This window comes from Ipomoea nil, unplaced genomic scaffold, assembly GCF_001879475.1.
Source record: "Ipomoea nil cultivar Tokyo-kokei standard unplaced genomic scaffold, Asagao_1.1 scaffold1617, whole genome shotgun sequence".
NCBI lineage: Eukaryota > Viridiplantae > Streptophyta > Magnoliopsida > Solanales > Convolvulaceae > Ipomoea > Ipomoea nil.
In genome coordinates this window covers 318,480-334,103 of record NW_017618045.1, presented here as the reverse complement: position 1 = coordinate 334,103, position 15,624 = coordinate 318,480, and the positions used below count along the sequence as shown (strand labels likewise).

The following is a 15,624-nucleotide window of genomic DNA, read 5'->3' as shown; positions in this document are numbered from 1 at the left end:
GTACAATTATTTCGATCAATTATACCATTTTCACTAGCACCCTTTTAAGGACATCTCCAACCCAAGAAGAAAGAAGAGAATGAACGGAGAAAAAATGAGAGATAGTGGTTGGAGGGGAGAGAAAATAATTTTCTTGGAGAGAACTTTTTATCCGGAGCAATCATGTGTACGTATGTGTCTTGTGTTATGATTTTTTGTGTCTTGTATTATGAAATTTTGTACCTTACAAGTATGAATTCTTTACCCCGTCTTTTCAATCCAGTTAAGTCTATAATGCTATGATGTGTCTTTTGTTGTGATTTTTTGTGTTTTGTATTATGAAATTATGTATCTTACGAGTATTAATTATGTACCTCGTTGTTTCAATTCATAGTTCATAATGCTATGTAGACCCTGGTCAATGATTGTGTGTGTGCGTGTGGAAAAATTAGACGGCTCAGATAAGATGTTTTATAAAAAAATGCGGTGACATTTTTGTAATTATTATTAACTTTACTGTGCAAACTTTTGCACATCTCAGAATTTTTCAAGTTTGAAAATTTAGTATTAACATATTGCATATTTAGTATTAAAAGATTGTACTTGTAAAAATTAAATACGAAAGTGCATTGCACTTAGAGTTTGAATTTTAGAGTTTATGATTGAGTTTTCAATTTTTATTTGGTTTAGGGGTTTACATTTTACTAGTTAAGGTCAAACATTTACGGTTTAGATTTAAAATTTAACTTTTTCATTGATTTTTTAAAATTTATCCATGTTTACATATATTTAGTTAACTATTTCTTATTTAAGTGTTCAAGTTTGCAAAATGAAATTTACGTTAATTACAAAAATGTCACCGTATTTTTTTAAAACTCTGATTTGATCCATCCGATATATATATATATATATATATATATATATATATATATATATATTATGCTCTACAAGAAGCTAGGAGAAACAATGCTCGGAAAGACAAAAAATTAACTTACACAAAATTACTATTGTGCCACCACGTTTTTTTTGTTTTAAATAGCTTTATTTTGACCCTTGATCTGGACTGAGTCAATGGATGAGATTAAATCTTATTTTTCACCTAAGGGAGGCTTTTCACCTTATCAGTTATATATATAAGTCATGTTGGGCTAAGTGCGCACACTCTAGACGGTGTGCATTTGCATAGTAGACTGTGTGCATTCACGTTGTGTCTCACCGTCTCACGGGAAGATGTTGTCTCATTTGATTATATATATATATATATATATATATATATATATATATATATATATATATATATGCACATATATAATTTCACTTTTGGTCCCATGACTTCTGAAGTCTTATCACTTTTGGTGCACAACTTTAAAGTTTTTCAAAAGTGATAGAATCTCAAAAGTCGTAGGACCAAAAGTGAAATTATATATATTTAAAAATAGCCACATAAGGAGTGACAAAAATTGTGCAATTTTGTAGGGCTTGTTGTTGTTGTTGTTGTTTACTCACTTAGCGACTCAGCGTACATGTCCTTGTTGGCAATATATTATCCTTAAAATTACGTAATGAAAAATATTTCATGGACTCTAAAAAACATACTCTCAACTTTTGTGGACTGCTATCAATTCCACATTAATAATATTTTAATTATTTGTTGGTAACGATTTAAATATTTAACATTCTTTATCAACTTTAAAGATTTAAAGTTTCACCTACTTTTCCACTATTCTTACTTCATAGACATATATTATGGAATTAAACTTTTTTAATGGAAAAAAGATGTTAAGTCAACGTCAAGGAGACCACCAACAATTTTTTTTTTTCTTTTTGCTGAAATTTCAATGTAATTAAGGTTGGAAACATATTTCCTTGATTACTTTTTCACGCTAATTACCAATGGTGGGAGTAGTTTAGGTTGCGTTTTCACGCATCTTTTAAAACATTTATTGACTTTTTTTAGCACTTCTAGAAATGAACAAGTTTTCTCCATCTAAATTCCCAAAACAATTAAAAAAAAAAAATAGCTGTAAATTTTATTTTTAAAAATGAGAAAAATATCACAGTTTTCTACTTTTCTATAGGGCTTCTGCCTCTTATTTCATTGTTCCGTGAGTAAAATGACCAATATTACAATTATACCATATACATTTTTATTGTTAAGGTAATTACGTCTATGAGTCTCAATATTATATAACACTTTGATAAATATTTATTTTTAAAGATAATTATTATTGTTTTAAAAAAAAGATAATTATTATAATTATAATATTTACTTTGAAAATAATAAGTGTTAGAGTGACGTGACAAATATCATTACAATTGAGTTGAGTTTCAATAAATATTGATTAATTATTTAAGTTATTATACTCCAATAGTATTAACCAGTGTTGCAAAAATCACGCCTAAGCGTCAATTAATCGGCGCTTAGGCGCTAGGCGGTGGGAGGCCGCCGCGAGGAATGGCCTCAACGGCCTCCTCCGCGGCCGGCCGGCTAGGCGGTCTAGACCGGGCAGCTAGACCGCTAGGCGCCCCTTGGCGCCTTACGTTTTTTGCAACATTGGTATTAAAAGATGATTTTAAAAGATTAAGGGAAAATTACAGTTTTCGTCCCTAAGTTATAGAGTAATTGTAGAATTTGTCTCTGAGTGTTGGTCATGCTCACTTTTCGTCACTAAGTTATCATTGACGTTGCACTTTTCGTCCCTGAGTTATAGAGTAATTTTAGAATTCGTCCACGAGTGTTGGTCATGCTCACTTTTCGTCCCTAAGTTATCATTGACGTTGCACTTTTTGTCCCTAAGTTATACTAAAATTACAAATTTCGCCCCTAATCAATACTACATAAATGGTATACTACGTCACTTAATAGACGGGTTTTTTTTTTTTTTTTTAATAACCACCGTCTAGTTATATTACGTCACTTAATAGACGATGGTTTTTTTAAAAACCACCGTATATACCTTAATTATTTTTTTGGGAAAATGACACTTTTTCCCCCTGTGTTATATGCTTATAGCACTTTTTCCCCCTGAGTTATTCATGCATTCATATTTGCCACCTCAATTATTATAGAAGTGGCGGTTTTTCCCCCTGATAATATTAAATGGACATTTCTACCCTTAAAACAAATATTTTATTTATTTCTCTTCTTCACCAAATTATTGCTTATACGTAGGGATGACCACGGTTCGGTTCGAACTGAACCAAACACTATAACAATCAAATTAAAAAATTTCGGTTATGATTCATAACATAACCCAATATTTGGGTTTCCGTTTATTAAAATCGTGAACTGAAAAAAAAATGAATCCTGAACCGTGAACCGGAGGTTCAAATCGGAACAACTACTAGCAATAGCTTAAATTAGAATTATAATATTTGCAAATAGTGTATGTTTTTTTCTGCATTTATATTGAGTCTCACATATAAGTATATATAATCGCGATTTGAGTTTTATTTTGAACCGTCGATTCACGATTTTGGATCCAATTTGAACGGTTGGTTCAAACTTTCTTTTAAAATTTTATTTTTTATTTTTAAAATATTCTAAATTTAACACTTAATGTATTTTATTTTTTCAAATCGTGGTTATAATTTGTTGGAGAAGAAAAATAAATGAAATATTTATTTTAAGGGTAAATATGTCCATTTAATATATCAGGGGAAAAAACTGCCACTTAAATAATTTAGGGGGAAAAAGTTCTATAAGTATATAACAAAGGGGAAAAAAGTGCCATTTTCCCTATTTTTTTTACGTCATACACTTTAAATAACCACCGACGGTTTTTTTTTTTTTTTTTTTTTTTTTACACATACACAGCGATTTTTGAAGTGTCGCGCATGTAAGTGACTTCTGTTGTAAATATACACTTTCTACGGCGGTTTTGAAACCGCCGTGTATGTTAACTATATACGAACCGCCGTGTATGTCAACTATATACGGTAGTTATTTAAACAATCACCGTCTATTAAGTGACGTAGTATAACACAATATATTCGAAGACAGTTTTTTAAATAATCGTCGTCTATTAAGTGACGTAGTATACCATTTATGTAGTAGTGATTAGGGGCAAATTTTACAATTTTAGTATAACTCAAGGACAAAAAGTGCAACGTCAATGATAACTTAGGGACGAAAAGTGAGCATGATGACCAACACTTAGGGACGAATTCTACAATTACTCTATAACTCAGGGACGAAAAGTGCAACGCCAATGATAACTTAGAGACGAAAAGTGAGCATGACAAACACTCAGGGACGAATTCTACAATTACCCTATAACTTAGGGACGAAAACTGCAATTTTCCCAAAAATTAAATATTATTATTATTATTATTATTATTATTATTATTATTATTATTATTATTATTATTATTATTATTATTATTATTATTATTATTATTATTATTATATACTGACCTTAGATTTATGCTATAATAATATAATTTTTGATTGGATAAATAACATAGGTTGTCAAGCATCGTGCTCAGAGGACACCCATGTGGCTCTCATTGAGGGAAGGTCACAAGATTAAACTCCGGTGGTGGGGTATTGATTCTTTGACCTGCAACAGATAAAGAAAGTTTTAGAGTCATTAGTACTCAAAAAATAACATAAGCGATTTATTATGTATTAATTATTATTTGTTGCTCGAGCTCATATATAACACAAAAAATATTACATTTGACATAAAAAAAATATTACATTTTTCTTTATAAGTGCAACATTACTTATAAGGGAAAATATAATACTTTTACATCAAAATATAAAAGTATTATGTTTGTACTCAAAAGTATTACATTTTTCCTTATAAGCAACAAACATTTTATTCTTGATTTAATATTACATTTAGTAGTATAAGTATTACATTTGCATATTGACCGACCCGACTCATCTCACGAATAATAATCTGTGAGACGGTCTCGCATGAGTGTGACTCTTTTGTATTGGCAATGTGATTGTATAATTATTTTTATTGAAGTGATGACATCACTTGACTACTTAATATCTCATTTTTAATGACAGATCATTGATTTGTAAATGTAAAAAGTTACCAAATTAACCCCGTATCTTAAATATGTACTTTTTTTGGACTTGATTCACATGTGCTATAGCTTTGGGGGATGAATAGCTTAGATTAGTAATTAACTTTGATTTAGAGATGACAAGCTCTTTATGTTCACATATGCATATTTGATTGCCCTCTGATCACTTTTTTTTTTTTTTTTTTTTTTTTTTTTTAAAATTTTAATAAATTTGTTTATGCACCCTTTGATTGTTGGGTATTGGTGTACTCGCCTATTCTCCTAACTGACTTTTGTAAATGTACAAATGATACACATAATTTATTGACTAATTATTTGTCAAATTATAAGTTAGTTTGGTTAGATTAATTATAGCGGAAGATATAGGAGCATTAGAGACGGTCCGTTCGGAAGAATTAACAGATCCCATAGCCATTGGAAAGAAAACCCTAGCTTAGCTGATACCAGATGAGAGCTAAGAGCCAATAGAGTTGTGTATTGAATAGAATAATACAATGTACATATTAATGTATATATAATTAAGAAGGAACTCAAATACATAAAGTCCTAATATTAGAATATTCGGCACCATTTTGAATTAAGAGACTCCTTATTTCAAAGAACTCCTTGTTCAAATTCTCCAAGATTCAAGAGTCCTGATGCTACACTATTTAAAAGGAAGCTGATAAGCTTTGGAACAACACACTCACGCCACTCTCCCTAATTCCTTATAATATTTAATTTGTTAAATCCTCTGGATATTTATCTGTTATTTTCTCTATTGTAAAGTGGCATAAAAATGATCCTGCATATTTAATAGAAGATTGTCTCTACGAGAAGTGAAGGTTACATGTTGTGAAAAGTGAAAACCTGCTATCAATTGATTAGGCCATAGGTGCATAGAGAATCATATGGTTATAATTGTGATCATCTAGTAAAAGTTAGGTTTGGCCCCGCCGGCCGCCATAGGAGAAAAGTTTCTCCGAACTGCGTACACATATCTTGTGTTTCTGGTTCTTTATATGTTCTGCATTTATTTTTGTTTATTATTCCTGCATGTCTCTCTATCTTACACTATTCATATTATCCTGCATCATCTTCAGGTGTGTTATTTTATTAAGAGGATTGAGAAGTATTAATGCAAGTTCTTCATATTAGTATATAATAATATGAAGTATTAATGCAAGTGTTTTAAGGTTAAATCCATGAAGAAATGAACATATTAGTATATAATAATAGTGTTAATTTCTAAAAATTGTTGTGAGTTTTTCTTAAATTCATATAAGAATACTTTAAAGATTAAAAATATTACCAACACTCAAGTTGACACAACATATCTTTAAATATTACCAACACTCAAGTTGACACAACATATATTGTGTACTAAAATGAAGAGTAATAATGTTGTACAATTTTGGGATCTCCATACGTGACCGGTTGCGTCTCACCATCTGACCTTAACCACCTTAACTAATCAAGATCGACCGTGAGAATCAATGCGGTAGGTACAAGTCAATCAAGCGTTATGAACATTTGGCTCCACCTTTGACATCGTCCCGTTTGTAAAAGACACATAAAAGACATACATACCGAGAAATCGACATGTGCCTTCCAAAATCTTGTATATAATACGCATTTTTACACCTAGAAAAAGAGGATATCTTACACTAAGAACTACACTATGTTCTGGATCCTATATTTGTAGTTAAGAATTAGTACTAACAATTTCAAAATACAATATGTTTATCACTTAACTTGCACATCACGTCCACACATTCGTATTAAATTGAACTTTTAGTTAGACTATATTTTAATATTAATAATTTACACTCTACTATAACACATTATGAAAAATGCTCTTTATAAATATGTTTTGCAATAATACCAAAATATAACAAAAATTACCAAACATATTTACAAATGATAAGAAATACTCCGTACGTTAAGAGCTTTAATTACTACCAAAACTCTTATCTTAATTTCTACTCTGATTTCTTCTCCCGGAAAATAGGATTTAGTTAGGTTGCAAATTTCTACTAAACCTTTTACGCTACTAAAATACCTCATCAAATATCCTGTTTGTACGGCCTGATACGCCGCCGCAGCTTCGGCGGCGAAGCTCTAGTTTGGTTTCGATTTCCCGGCGGCGATCTTATCCACTCTGTTTTTGAATGTCGAAGTCAGAAAGACGAAAGCGTCCTTCCCGTCGCTATTGCTTCGGTAGAGAAGGTCTCGAAACTTCCAGCGTTTAGACGAGGCGGAGCCGGAGCCGGTGGAGTTGCTCTTTTTACATCTCCCGGGAGACAGATGATCATCTGCCGGTTTCGGCTGCCAAACGCAGTACGTGTCCGCCGGAACACCGTCCAGCTCGTCGGCTTCCGACGACGAGCATGACGACAGAGTCTCGCGGTCTTCGGTGAAGAGCTTCCGCAACGGAAGCCGAGGCTTCACCGGCTGCGTAGATGAAACCCCCTGATCCACGCCATAGTTCGATACCGCTACCAAATTACAGTTCCCGTCCAGAAATTCCCCTTCACCTATCAACAAATTCCGTTTGTGAACCGGAAAAATCGGCCGGATCTGTCCGTTGCAGAAGACCTCATCCGCGGAAATCGGCGAAAAAGCCATTTCTCTAGGAGCGAACGCGAACTCGAACTCAAAATCCTCCTCAACATCGCTACTCTTATCCTCCGCCTCCACTACCACGCCGTCCTTGCTAGCTTCTCCGGAAACTAATGTCTCATCGCTTTCCATGCCGGAAAACGTATCATCACCGCCGTCGGAAAACTCAGAGACGGCTTCTCCCTGTTCTGCCCTGAATTCCTCGACGACTCTCTCCGCAATCTCCACCAGATTGTTATCGGAACAGCGGTTAGTACTGGGCGACGTCAGCAACAAAACCGGTCTCCCCTGCATCATTCTGAGCTATGAAGTGAGGGAGAAGAAAGTGTGAAGAGTTTGGTGGAGAGCGAAAGGTTATGAAGCTTCTTCTACGGAGTATATATATAAGTGGAAAAAGTTGAAGGAAAGCTGTTGGATGCATCTGATCTTACGGTCCCACCTGAAGATTAATTTCATCATTCAAGCGCATAAAATGAGTGGTGCACTGTTTTCTATTTTAATTTCCACTAAATTTTACCATAATTTAATTAATAGTTAATAACTAAAATGGTCCCTCGATTATGTGTAATTACCAATTTTGTCTTCGATTATCCTTCTTATTCAATTATGTAATATTTGTCAAATTTAATCCTTCGTTAACTTTTCTGTTTGTAATATAGTTCTTGAAAAATTAGGGAGCCCCGTTTGAACTTTCAAGTAGTAGACCTGCCCTTCTGTAATTAGTAAATACTAATGGAATTAAGAAAATAAAAATAAAAATACCATTTATGTTTCGATCGCTCGACGTTAGCATTCGCCGCTTCCCCGTCATCCTACTCTTCGCGTACATGAACCCAACGTCACCCATTCCAGAAGCTCTGGGCCAGCGACAGGATTTTATCAACACTCGCCCGCCTCTGCGTTCCACAAAGAGTTGTTTTAGCACTGCCAAACACTCCAGCATAGAGAAGGTAAAGCCCAACTGATTCGAGCTCAAAGTCGACAATAGGTACTAGAAGCCCGTACGCACAGAATCCAAACTAACCCCCTCCAAGCTTACACCAAACCTTCTCCAACAAGCCTTAATCATTGTGCACTTGAAGAACACATGGAGACTAGATTCACACTCATCGTCGCAGAGCTTGCATATCGCCGTACAGTCCACCCTCCGTTCACATAAGATATTTTCTGTGGACAAACATCCGCTGCACGTCTGCCAAATGAGCATTTTCACTTTGGGAGGTATCTTCATAGTCCAAACCTACGTCCACCCCAACCACACCTCCGTAACATGTTCTCCAACCAGAAAACTATAACAACTTTTAACCGTAAACTTTCCCCTACTATCCAATACCCAAAACAGTTGCATCTTTACAGTCATACTTCGATAGAGGCATACTCACCACCAAGGACGGAGCTAGAAAATTTTGTGAGCGGAGGCGAAGTTTAAATAATGTTAGAAATATCAATTACAAAATATCAAACAGTCATAATAAGGTTAAAATACAAAATACATTATAAATTACAATGGAATGTTTCTAATATCTTACACGATAGTTAGAGTTGGAGCCAAACATATACTTGAGTGGGTGACAATGTGAAAATATTTATGACAACATATGAAACATAATAAATTAGATAAAATAATTTGAATAATACTATATTTATAAATACGTTTTAATTTAATTTTTTTAGTTGATCAACTTTAAGTTTTTCTAAATTAATTCGAATACAATAAAGTATAATATAAACTTGTATATTACATTAATTGAATGATTCATAAAAAGTAGACTAAAAGAATATTTAATTTGTTAATTAAATGATTTATAAAAGTAGATTAAAAAAATATTTATCTTGGGAAGAAATGAAAGAGATAAAATAAACAAGTGAAGATAAGAAAAATGCCGTTAATGAGATTCGAAGACCATAGGTTTTCTTAACATTTTTTTTTTGAATGCTACTAGCTCTATTACATTGTAGTATCTGTTCATATACTTTCTCAACCTACTGAAACACAAAGAGCTAATAACGCCTCCCCTGAGGCTCTTTCTTAACATAAAAAAGCAAAGTTCAACTAACTAAGCTAGTCAAACCATTAAAAATTTATACATAAATATTTATTTTATATAATATCTTATGCTATATATATGTATATATACATACATATATATATAAAGGGGTGGGGTGGGGGAGTGGGGGCAGCTGCCCCCACACTAGCTCCGTCACTGCCATCTCCGCATCGCTCTCATTCAAAACATCGCGTACAATTTCCACGTCCAACTCCTTTCCCGACGTCTTCATCAACCCACACACCCTCGCCTCTGCCAGCTATGATGGCATTATCGTTGTCAGTTGTTTATTTTCGATGTCCGGAAGCCATGCGTCACCCCAAACCCTGATATCTTTCCCGTCACCCACTCACCAACAACTCAATCGTCGCAAAATCTCTCGTGATTGCCATATACTCCTCCAAATAAAGGACATGTTGCTCCCCAGTTTGGCCTCCAAGAATGATTCCTTTGGGTAGTACTTAGCCTTCAGTACTCTAGCGGCCAAAGAATTCTGGTACTGAATTAACCGCCACCCCTGCTTGCTCAACATGGCTATATTAAACTCTCTCACTCACCTCAATCCCAGCCCTCCCAACCGTTTAGGTATACATAACCTACTCCACTTCATCCACCGAATTCCCCTCCTTCCTCGCTCTCCCCCTACCCAGAAGTATTTGTTCATGATAGTTTCTAACTCCCAACAGAGCTCTAAGGGAAGCATGAAGAAGACATTCATGGTATATGTGGGCAAAGCTTGCAAAATTGTCTTTACCATAACTTCACTATCTGCCCGGGATAAAAACCGGTTGTTCCATCCTGTGATACTCGTCAAAATCCGCTCCCTCACAAACCCCATCACTTCCCTTTTATTCCTACCCACCAGTGTTGCATTAAGTACCGCCCTGTATTACCCCCCTCAACCACACAAAGAGCGAGTCTCGCACATAACTCCCCTATTAGAGCCGTAACGTTTTAACTAAAAGATATAGAGAACTTGTCATAATTAATTAACTGACCTGATGCCGCAACATAATCCTTCAGTATGTCCGCGACAGCCTTCGCCTCCTGAAAGTTGGCCCTAAAAAACACAAAGGAGTCATCCGCGAATAGCAAGCTATACTGAGACACCATCGGAGCCCCCCTAGCCACCGCTATACCATGAACGTAACCACCCGCCATCTTCATGTCTCCTTATCATAGCGCTCAAGCCTTCCACTATCGAGATAAATAAATAAGGAGAGAGAGGATCACCATGGCGTAATCCCCTAATCCCCTCCTCGATTTTATACGTCCGTCCGTACCTTTCCCCTTCACCAAGAACATTGTATTCCACTGTTGTCACACATTTCATGATTAGGTCCACCCACCTTGCTCTGAACCCCATCTGTAGCATTACACCTTCCAAAAACACATATTCGACTCTATCGTACACTTTATTCATATCGAGCTTCAGCGCGGCAAACCCTCCTTTCCTTTGCCTCTTTATTTTCATATGATGGTGTGTTTTAAAAGTCACTAAAATATTATCGGTAATGTACCTCCTAGGTACAAACGCACTCTGATTGAGAGATATAAGACCATCTAACCGAACTTTTAGCCGGTTAGCCAGTACTTTTGCTACCACCTTGTACACTACATTGCACATCGAAATAGGCCTCAAATCTTTCATGATGTCCAGCTTACTCTAACAATATTCATTTGATTGATACCCTCTTATAATGCGCCCTCTTCAACAAAAGTTCTACACAGCCGCACTAGATTATCGCCACCAATATATTCGATTTGTTTATTCACTGTTACTGTTATTCATGTCCCTTGCATTCACATAAACACAATATTTTAAGTCTGATATCCTGTTTTAAGTCTGTAATCAAATATTCCGTACTTGGTAACGATAATGAGTTTTGGTAAAAATATTTTGCATGTTTAATAAAAGAATAAAATTAAAATGATTACTAATATTAATGTTAAATTATGTATGATGTCTATAATGAGAATAAAAGTTTTAAAAAATAAAAATAAAAAATTAAGACATTTGATCTTAATATAGTGACATTCAAAGTACTCCATAAAAAAAAAAATAAAAACAAAAATCTAAAATCACTCATCCTAACTTAAAATTTATATATTACCAATAAGAAAAATTTTAATTTATGCCCTTCCATAATATGTTAATTATCAGTGTCACCCCTACATTATTAGTGGTCTAAATATTGTCCCTCAATTTTCAAAACGTTACATATAGTACTCACCTATAATGTAAATGTTGTCCCTCATTTTTCAAAATAATACATATATTATCCTTCCCGTAATACATATATTGTCCCTCCCGTACGGTTCACAAAAGTTGTGAAAGTATAACTCACAACGCGCGGTGAAGCCACAGGCAAAGTTGTTTGAATGAGAATAAAGATGGAGAGAAAACACTAAAATTTTTGTTGAGATCCCAAACTCCCTTTTTGAGTTCCATCAAATTTCTGCTTGTCTAATATTGATTGAAGATATCCTTTAAATAGACTAATACAATGAGTCCTAATCTAATTGAAACTAAGCTAACTATCTTTAAGTTAAAATTTCTCCAAAAAAAAAAATCTTTTAAGTTATAGTCTGACTAAACTATTGTATTATAACAAAAATAGAAATATAAGATTATGTCAAATATAGGATTCTGTCAATAACTCTTTCTTTCTATAACTTCCCCCAGAATGCATCACCTTCATTGCTCCTGTATTAGTGAGATCATTCTTGAACAAAATTCAGTTGATGCTCTTCTGCAAATGATCAAAGGTTAAAAGTTATTGGTGATTACCACAGATATTTCAAAACCAATCAGAAACATATTGATAGAGAAAGTGAAAACTTAGGAGCATGATATCAGCTAAACTGTGATTGTTCAAAAGCCAAGAAATATAGAAATATCGAATGTCAGCTAGTTCATATTAAACCATGAGATAAATAAGAACTTATATCAATGATTCTGTATAATCAAAATAATTCATCTTCTCATAGAATCACATTTCATCAAATTGAGGCCAGGGCATACCTTATCCCTTTGAGCTTTTATAATTGTAGCCAACAAATCATCTCCTGCCAATTTCCTCACATGCTGTATCATTTCATGCCTTGTGATTCTCCTCTCCTACAAACAAATTTGACCCATTAGTGTTGTTAAGAGTCCACATTGATAAAATAAGAGAGAACATATGGGTTTATAAGGCCATGGGTTAGACTAACTAATTGGTTGGATTCAATCTTTTAGTGTGGTTTGGCCATGTGCATTATAGCCCAGTTGACTCTAGCCCAATCTTAATTTATAACAAGTATCAACATTGTGGTTTGATGAGGTGAGGCAATGGAAACCATAGCATATCTCAAGAATAAACGAAAAAACAAGAAGACAAAAATCACTTACTCTATGATCCTTCTGGTATTTTGTAATCAACTTCATGCTTTGAGGTGGCAAAAATTTACCCAGTGCAGAAACCAGAGCTGGGAAAGAGATCCATGGCGAATTCGGTAACCTCAAAGGAACAGAATTTCGTTGAACCCCTGACAACCAAACAAATAGACAACACATTAACAAAACCAACCTTGTAATAGTTTCCTCTCAAAGTTACTGAAAATCAAACGCCCCCAAGTTGCTCACCTTTTACGGAGGCTGGGACTCTGAAACTGACCACATATTGAGGCAAGATATGAGTATTCATGTTGGTACTCCACACAATATATTTTCTCGGGGCCACTGAATCATCAACCCCAGAATCAAACTCCTCAGAACTGGGATGCCATTGTCCAGAACCGGGCGGCACAACCTCCATCTTCCCCAGGATCACGCGGCAAAGTAACAAATGCCTCACACCATTCTCATCGGCCACAGCGGATTTCAAACTAAAATCAACCAAAAAAAGCAAGCTATTAGCATAGCAAACAGAATAATATAATCATAAATCAAATATTGAACTATATCACTAGATATACAATGAAGTAATGAGTCATTCTGTGGCCATGTAACACAGCTGTAATTACTCTATAGATTATTGAGACTAATGATACAAATTTCACTTTCCACCTGTTTGGCAAACAAGACTATACGAGTGTTTGGTTAATTAACTTTTTGTAAAAAAGCTATTCAATAGAAAATAAATTATTCATTCATTTTGCCTATAATCAACTTAGCTAATTTTCCAAACATATTAACTAGTCAAACCGGCTAATCCAATCAGCTAACACTATCACCTCAAAACCATTGGAATATTGGACTAATTAAGCACAGCACTGAAGACTTCTAGAACTAAATTAAATTTGAGTATAAACTCATTATTATGAATTCGATCCATAATCATTAACTTAAGCAAACAAGAGCTTCAAAATGAGTGAATAGTTACCTTCCAAGAGGAAAATTGGATGGAGAGAGATGGATTCCATGGCCATAGCTTCCAGCGTTGTTGGTTTTAGGAGCAAAACCATGCGAAAGAATAGCGTTGATCTCATCCATGGAAGAAGCTCCATACCAAGCAAACTCCACATTAGCAGAGCCTCCATTCTTCTTCTCCACCGCTTTTGAAAAAATCCCAAAAATCTTAAGCTTTATCTCCTTAATCAACCCCTGATAAGAGCTCTTATAAACACCCTGAATCGTAGTTTGAGAACCCAGAACCCCCAGACCCGAGACCAGCTTCTGCTTGATGGAATGATAAGCTTGTTCCCCTTCATCCACTCGGATCAACCCGTTCTCGAACCCGAAAGGAGAATCCACCTCGTGAGTCGAACCCGAAATCCCGCTCTCACAATCCGATACCTGTGAGCGCTCCATTTCCCCCGAATTTTCTAGAAACTTTTCAAGAACTCAGGAACCCAGCACTCATAAAGGAAAACTTAGCTAGAAGAGAAGAAAAGAAATAATTTCGAGGGATTCCAAGACTCTTATTGCAAAAACAAAGAATTTGGAATCAAATTCTGATTCTAAGAGATAACATGGAAGAGAAAAATCTCAAGTCAAAAGAATAGAGACATCTTGGTAGCGAAAATAGCAATAAATAAAAGTGAAAAAGAAGAAGCTAAAGACGCAACCGAAACACCGCCATAGAAATAGAATGGTCTCCCATTGAGGTTTTAATCCATTCGGTGGAGAGGGAGGAGGAGTGGCGGTGTTTGAGTTGGCCGACGTTGAGTGGCGGTCAAGGGAGAGTTAATTAAATTTAAATGGAGGGGTGTGAAATTACTAGAATGGGGTTTTCTTGGGAAGGTGTCTAATCTATCGTGGGTTTCGTGATCAAACGGGAAGTGGGAGAAAAGTCGTATGTGAATTTCGTGTGTCAATTTGGACCGTTACCGTACTAAAGAATAAACAGTTCTAGATGGGGCTGTCAACGGGTCGGATCTTAATAAATTCGGGTTATACCCGATTAATTATACATTATATTTGGTGAATACGTAATAAACAGAATAAATCAAAAAAAATGTTGACTCATATTGATTTATATTTAAAAACAAAACAAAATATATTTGTTTAATTTCCATTCCCGTGAAATCACAGGGAAAAAGACTAGAATGTGTAGAAATGGTTGAGAATTAGTCAAAATGTGTGCTGACTTTTTTTAGCAGAAATATGCAAAACTCTATTGCGAGTTGCGTTTTTGAAGGTATTTAATCCGTATTTTTTTTCGTTAAATACGTAAAACGCAACTGGTAGTTGCGTTTTACGTATTGAATACGTATTCAATACGAAAAACACACCTCGGACACTTCAAAGGCTCCACCGCCTTTTGCGGCGGCTGTACGGCCGCCGGGAGATCCAACCTCGTACTCCCGCCTGTCGGGGGATTATCCCACTCAATAATTCCAGGTTGATGATCCCCGTCGGAAACCTGCTTAGTACTCAACCCCATACCAAGCTATTTCAATTCTGATCTTCAATTCGATCAATTCTCCCCGGCCTTCAAATTCGCCGGAAACGGTCAGTACAAAAAAA

At 35.0% G+C, this 15,624-nt stretch overlaps 1 protein-coding gene and 2 long non-coding RNA genes across 4 annotated transcripts in view; 2 read left to right on the top strand and 1 right to left on the bottom strand.

Annotated features, from left to right (window-relative positions):
• The first annotated feature begins 1,944 nt into the window (after positions 1-1,944).
• On the top strand, positions 1,945-12,332 carry LOC109191138. Its single transcript, XR_002055896.1, has 4 exons — positions 1,945-1,955; positions 9,979-9,984; positions 12,034-12,219; positions 12,254-12,332. It is a non-coding gene; the product is annotated as an uncharacterized LOC109191138 (long non-coding RNA).
• Positions 12,262-14,820, bottom strand: LOC109191136 (probable inactive poly [ADP-ribose] polymerase SRO5). 2 transcript variants are annotated; one of them, XM_019341717.1, is made up of 5 exons: positions 14,039-14,820; positions 13,300-13,541; positions 13,066-13,202; positions 12,697-12,792; positions 12,262-12,427 (listed from the first exon to the last, which is right to left on the bottom strand). In XM_019341717.1, the coding sequence occupies exons 1-5, from the start codon at positions 14,464-14,466 to the stop codon at positions 12,410-12,412; spliced, it is 921 nt and encodes a 306-aa protein (XP_019197262.1). In that variant the 5' UTR covers positions 14,467-14,820; the 3' UTR covers positions 12,262-12,409. The 2 variants fall into 2 exon arrangements, with proteins under 2 accessions (XP_019197262.1, XP_019197263.1); XM_019341718.1 differs by having other exon boundaries at positions 12,262-12,424.
• LOC109191139 overlaps positions 12,876-15,624 on the top strand; it is a 20,518-nt gene continuing 17,769 nt past the window's right edge. Inside the window, exon 1 of the long non-coding RNA XR_002055897.1 lies at positions 12,876-12,926. This is a non-coding gene — a long non-coding RNA (uncharacterized LOC109191139). The remainder of the gene's footprint in view (positions 12,927-15,624) is intronic.